The sequence below is a fragment of the Priapulus caudatus genome, unplaced genomic scaffold (genome assembly GCF_000485595.1).
Source record: "Priapulus caudatus unplaced genomic scaffold, Priapulus_caudatus-5.0.1 Scaffold103, whole genome shotgun sequence".
Taxonomy (NCBI): domain Eukaryota; kingdom Metazoa; phylum Priapulida; class Priapulimorpha; order Priapulimorphida; family Priapulidae; genus Priapulus; species Priapulus caudatus.
The window spans coordinates 71,075-78,033 of record NW_014577164.1 but is presented as its reverse complement, the minus strand read 5'-3'; the positions used below and the strand labels follow the sequence as shown (position 1 = coordinate 78,033).

Below are 6,959 nucleotides of genomic sequence, written 5' to 3'. Positions count from 1 at the left end.
AAGCAGAAATAAAATTCCATATGGTTTTTAGCTATTGCTGCTTGACTAAATGTGTGCTCAAATGGTGCTCATTTTTGTGCCCAGGGACCTTTGAAATTTTGAAATTTTCTGGGGGAGCCCCAGACCCCCCGCCATGTGCTTCCGCGCCTTACGGCGCCCACTGTGGGGCGGTGTGCCCTTTTTGGGGGATGTGCCCTTAACATCTGGAAAAATACTGTCTAGCTTCAGCCCTGGATCCGCCCCTGATACAAGGCTAGGCATGATAACAGTATCTCTCTGTAACCGCCGCATTGTACTGTTTGCGATACTGACTGAGCAATAACATTTTCATCCGAAAAAAACCATATGCAGGATATGGATTGATTTTTAGCCAACCCTAAACATTGCCGCTCACCCTTCTCTCCTACTCACTGATCCTCATCCGCATCCCTTGATTGATCATTACTTCGTCCTCTTTTTCCTCTCCTTTCCGTCGCCGCAGCCAGCAAGCATGTACTCACAGCGATACAAGCATTATTCATACCTTAGACATGTGGCTTACACATAGGTAGTATCAGGAGTGTATTGATACACTCCTAATAGTATATACATAGAAATGTCAATCAATTCGTTGGCGAGATATTAGAACCAGTTCACTGTTAAATGTTTGCATGTGTGTATAGTAAGAAAGCACACGTATAGGAACGCACACGTGCACGCACACGTTCACGCACACACACGTACGCACGCTCTCGCGCCTGCCCGAACTCACGCACACATGCACGCACACACACGTACGCACGCTCCCCCGACACACACATGCACGTACACACGTAGGAACGCACACGTTCACGCACACACACGTACGCACGCGCGCGCGCCTACCCGAACTCACGCAACATGCACGCACGCACAAACGTAGGAACGCACACGTGCACGCACACACACGTACGCACCCTCCCCACGCACACGCACACATGCACGTACATATGATACGTAGGAACGCACACGTGCACGCGCACACCCGTATACGCACGCACGCGCGGCCGCAGGCGCAGGGACTAGCTGACATACATCTCTACTGGTCTATAAATGATAGAATCATCATCACATGCAGTATGCATGCGCACATTATCACATCACATTACAGAGTAAGAACAAGTGACTGCAGTAAATGCATTGTTCGATAATTGTGCGCAGGGCCGAGAGAGACACGGACTGACGATGAACGAATGATATTATCTAGCTTACGGCGGAGACCGTAGCGTTAGTTTCTATCCATCAATGAAACAGTCGAGTTATCGCACTAAGTTACGATCCCTTCTAGTGTTTGATAATTGGAACGGAGTTCTGTACTAGCCATTGTAACTCCTCCGTCTCCTCTGCCTCTCCTTCCACTCCTCCCCCTCATCCACTCACTCTCGCCTCCCCTCGAGCCTCTCTATTCCTCCTCATCCTCCTCAGCCTCATCATGCTGCTCCTCTCTCCGGTCCTCCTCCTGTCACTTCATTTCTATTAGTACTCTTGAATATATATACATGTATATAGAATATCAATATATATACTTCTAATCATAATACTATACTCTAAGATGCACTTACTTAATGAGGCAAACTACGCCCCTATATCGTATGCCAGAACATCGTATAAACCACCTTTAAGCGAAAGATGCCGAGCGAATTCCTTGCGGACTATACCGCGTATACCCCAGCAAACCCCTGCTGCGACCATAAAACTAAGAAGTGTAGAAATTTCTCACTTGACCTCCATTCAACCACATTAATACATTACTTCTCGAGGCCCGGACTGTACACGCGCTCTTGTCCATCTTTATCAAACTTTGGCGGCGATGGAGCGAAGGGGGAGAGAAGGCGTAAGGGAAGGGAGCGGGATAGTGAGAAAAGCAGAGCAGGGGCCAGATGGAGAAAGAGAGAGGCACGAGAAAAGGTAATGAAAGGCTGGGGTGATAGATAAATAGCATGGATGGATGAATAGATTGGATCAAAATAGATGGCTGAGCTTATATCAGCGATATAGAGGATGATGCAATGCGATGGACGGATGGATGGATAGATCAGATGGGAAGAAGATAAATGAACGGGCGGAAGGACGGACGTCGCGCGACGACAGAACAGGAAGATAGATAAGAGAGAGAGACGCGAGCGAGAGAGCGAGAGAGACCAAGAGAGAAAAGGAAAGAAGAAGAGGAGGATGAGTGGTATGGAAATGTTGATGGTGTGAAAATCGAGATAGGCAGAGAGAGTGAGTGAGAGAGAGAGAGTAAGTCGGATCGCAGAATATCAAAGAAGCGAGAGGGCCGAGTGGAGTTCGCGGTCTTTCCCTAACGACTCGCTCTGCTATAGAAGTCCTCCTCCCACCCAACACACACACACACACAACGCGCGCGCACTTACACACCTCGAACCCACCTGCAACCCTCCCACCACACTATCACACCATCCACTCATTGTCCACTGTCCACAGCACCACAACCGACTCTCATGGCACAACGCACCCTCTACCGACGCACAGTCAACGCAACTCACCACTCTACATCACTCACATCACTTCCTCTCTGCTCACCATACCACACACACTCACCCACTTCAGAAGTGCATCGCATCGACAACACATCTCCGCTTTCCCCCACCACACATTTTCTTCTCGGTCGACCTTCTCTCACCACACGACACTGACAGATCCACCAATCACACCCACACACACCACACACAGTCCTGACCGCCCACACACGCCGGACGATGGTGCATGATGTATGAAATATTAAATGATGAACGAATTCGCCAACACCTAGCACGGCTGTGCGACTGTAGCCGACGAAGCGCCGACAGGAACGGAGCGCCGTGTATTCGGCGCGGTCGCCCGGTAGCCCGCTCATATACGATCCCTCCCGTTCCCTTCTTCTCTCCCTCTCCCTCTCTTCTCTCGCTCTCCTCTCTGTAATAGAGACAAGTCAGCCCTCTCGGTTGGCACAACAGCCAGCCTATGAGTGAGAGCGAGTGGGCGCGGCCGAGCGAGATATAATAACGGAAGAAAAAAGGCGAGAGAGGTAGAGAGAGCGAAGCAGAAGAAGAAAGAGGAACGAAGACGAGCGAGGGAGAGATATAGTGGAGGAGAAGCGAAGAAAAGAGAGAGTGAGTGATGTGAGAGAGTGCGAAGCGCAGGGAGGGAGAGAGACAGTAGCGCCGCCGCGCGAACACGACACGATGAGAAAGAGAAGATGCGAGAGAGAGAGCGAGACGAGAGAGAGGACGAGAGGAGCGCGGCGAGAGAGCGAGAGAGGAGAGAGAGACGAGAGAGAAAGAGAGAAAAGAGAAGAGAGCGAGAGAGATAGAGAGAGATAGAAAAAGAGATATAAACGTACCTGTCAGGCGCATCAGGATACAACAAACGGCATTGCTCATTTACGTGAGAGGTAGCACTCACAGGTGCGTCGCTGCGGCAGCTGCTGCTGCGTCGTCACTCTCTCTCTCACTCGTCATGCACGCACACGCACGAGCGGACTTCACCTGCGCCTACCGGAGATGTAACATGACGTAAAACAGGTATGATGTGTGTACGGTGAACGTAACATTGCTATGATGTGTGTAAACTTAACGTAAATCAAGCATGATATGTTTGCGGATAACGTAACTCTGGCATGATATGTAGGCATATAACGTGACATGGACATGATATTTAGGCAAATAACGTAACACGGGCATGATATGAGTGCAGGTAACGAGGTAACGCCACGCAGGTAAGATAGGGATCCCGACCTAGTTGTTAACGTGAACATAAATAGACTTATACGTGAATCTCGCTGCTGGCTGATAAAATGCAGCACATGCATGCATTGCATGCTGCTCTGTCACATCACTCCATCGTAGCCTCAGCATCCTCTTATAGCTAGCAGCTAGGTTAGTCGCATTGCGCCGACACTGAACCTTTCCAAATTAATTAATTGATTGGCTAATTGATTAATTTTTGTATTTATTTAATTAGCTAATTTTATAGTTGCTCGTGGATTGATTGAATGACTGCAACGCATTTATAAATTAGTTGAGAAATCGATTGATAGAGGAATTCATGCACTCGTTATTCGAAAAATCATGAATTTCGTTGGAAAATCATGTACCTAGCAACCGTGACGTCTCTTACACGGCGATTCCATCCGGCTTCTAGGCGGCAATCACCATGGCGACGCCGCATCGCGCCGGCGGTGGGATGACGCTGCTGTTTGCCAGCATCCTCATCCTCGGATGCTGCTGCAGGGATACGGAAGGTTTCATCGTCGACGTCGTCGTGAGGCCGAGCACGCTGTGTCTCAACGTGCCTCAGCTTGTCTCATACGACGTCACGGCAAGTCTTGCGGGTCTCAACCTGAGCGCATGCGCACTGCGCGTGGAGGCGAGCGACGGCATCATCGCTGCCGACGCAAGCGTCGTCCGTATCGACGACTGCGACGCAGACCTCGTCAACGTCAGCGGCAACGTCAGCGTCACCGCTCTCCGCGTCGGTCACGCGCACTTGGTCTTCTGCGTCGGCGACGGGAACGTGACGCGGGCGTGCGTCGGCGCGGCGACGCTGCCGTGCATCACGTGCAACGAGGCGATTCAGCGCGCGTTCCAGGTGAGCCGACATCCGGCGGAAGTCGTCGTCCCGGTCCGGTCGTATATCCGATATATATATATGATATATATATAATCCTCTATAATATATATAGAGCGAGGGAAGAGAGCGTTTCTGAAGTCTGTCGTGTTCGTGTTAAGGACAGTGTGTGTGTCCGTGTGTGTGTGCGCGTGCGTGCGTGCGTGCGTGCGTGCGTGCGTGCGTGCGTGCGTGTGCATGTGCGTATATGTGATGATTACTGTGAGTTGGCATCATTCACTGCAGGCCATCGCCCTTTGTTATTGAATTATCTAGGAGGAAGGCGTACATATGTTGAATATTAGATTTGATACCACTGAACATGGTATCATTCTTTTGGTGCCTGGGGTACAAACGTAAAACCGCATTTGTAATCGAACGTGAATCTCCTATAACAATGAAATATTGTAAGGCCAAGGTTACAGTATAGATCAGGGGTTCTTAGCCTGTCGTCCATCGACTCCGTGGATAGGCTTCAGAAGATTCGTAGTTGCACCTTAAGTCATCCTTAGTCCGTAATCACCTTATGTGCATTTTTCTGGGAAGGGGTCCGTAGCTTTCACCAGAATATCACAGGGTTGCATGACTCAGAAAAACGTCAAGAATCACTGTAGTAGAGGATGATAGGACATTAAGTAGTACAAGTATGACAACGTTCGTTAATGTTGTCCTCACCATATTCCTCATCAGTAACCTGCTTATTACGCGAATTCATCGCATCGTCGGTCTGCCCCGAGAGATGAATCATCCACCAGGTGTCGCTGTCGACGGGGCGCGATGAGCAGACGAAATAATATATCGACTCGTATCGAATTCGGTGCAGCAAGAAAATGAATTACAAAATTAAACCGGAATCGGTAAAAAAAATTGTTTATTTTATAGAAATTAACTTGATTTCGTGACGTTGTTCGCTTTCTTTACAGATCATCATACAGGCGTTCCTCGTCGCTCACACCGTCGGCTTCGGCGTCAAGCTCGAGTTCCACGCCGTCAGAGACCTCTTGCGGTCGAATCCGGCAGCGCCTCTCGTAGGATTGTTCTGCCAAATTGTGATCATGCCACTTGTGAGTAGAAGAATATTAAGGCCTGTAGTATTATCTCATGTTGCTGCTGTTATCTCTGTACTTTGAGGCTGCTGCTGCTGCTGCTGCTGCTACTGCTGCTGCTGCTGCTGCTGCTGCTGCTGCTGCTGCTGCTGCTACTACTACTACTACTACTACTACTACTACTACTACTACTACCACTACTGCTGCTACTGTTGTTGTTGTTGTTGTTGTTGATGATGATATTGTTGTTGTTGTTGTTGTTGTTGTTGTTGTTGATGTTATTGTTGTTGTTGTTGATGATGCTGCTGCTGTTGTTGCTGCTGCTGATGTTGCTGTTATCGCTGAAATTTGATGCTACTGTTGCTAGTGTCTGCAGAGAGAAGTGAAATCTGATGCCGGTAGATTACAGATCGATTAGTGGCGTCTGTTACTCATTAATAATGCGCTGATTACGCACAAGTGAAAGCGAAATGGCAGCTGGAGGTTACACGGGTAGCCTGGCAACCGCCCGCGGCTCTGCAACATGGCGGCCATTTGTACCTAGGCTATGTAACATAATATCAAGAGCTAATAATACCTAGAGTATATACAATAAGATGGGACACTTGCTGGAAAAACGGGAAAATAGTGCTATTTCACGACAACATTATTCTACTTTGCCTGCGAGTCTATAATAAGTTCATGGTATTGCATTAAGCAGAATTCTTTGCTCTCTAAAACAAGACCAACCGCTTGTCAATACGATACTCCTAGGCGGAGATATCGGCTCCTAAACCTCCCCTCCCACATGCCAAACGCCGCCTCGAATCCACTTCTGTCCCATCCTTCACGCGTCTAAGCATTTCGGCTATGCGTTTCCGTCACGCTCTTGGAGCGCTGATAATTGATGTCACATGCCCAATTTGGTACTTCTTACTAGCTGCGTTGTAGAGACTTAATTAAAAAAACATTGCCGGCTCCATCATGACGGGCATTAGCCGTGCTAGGAAAGATAATGGGAGATAAGGGCATAGGCGATGGCCCGAAAGTCACCTCCACCCTGCACCTGCACCGAAAATCATTCATAAAATTATGGCGAAAACCGAACTCTCACGAAGCAACGCTTAGCCGCGTGAAGGATGGGAGCAGAAGTGGATTCGGAGGCGGCGTTTGGCATGTGGAGAGGGAGGTTTAGGAGCCGATATCTCTGCCTAGGAGTATCGTATTGACAAGCGCGTTGGTCTTGTTTTAGAGAGCAAAGAATTCTGCTTAATGCAATACCATGAATTATTATTAGACTCGCAGGCA

General features: G+C 48.8%; 1 protein-coding gene across 1 annotated transcript in view; it reads left to right on the top strand.

Annotated features, from left to right (window-relative positions):
* The first annotated feature begins 4,173 nt into the window (after positions 1–4,173).
* Positions 4,174–6,959, top strand: part of LOC106805160 — a 4,165-nt gene continuing 1,379 nt past the window's right edge. The window contains exons 1-2 of the mRNA XM_014806656.1: positions 4,174–4,608; positions 5,550–5,690. Of these exons, the coding sequence (XP_014662142.1) occupies positions 4,174–4,608; positions 5,550–5,690 (576 nt within the window). The remainder of the gene's footprint in view (positions 4,609–5,549; positions 5,691–6,959) is intronic.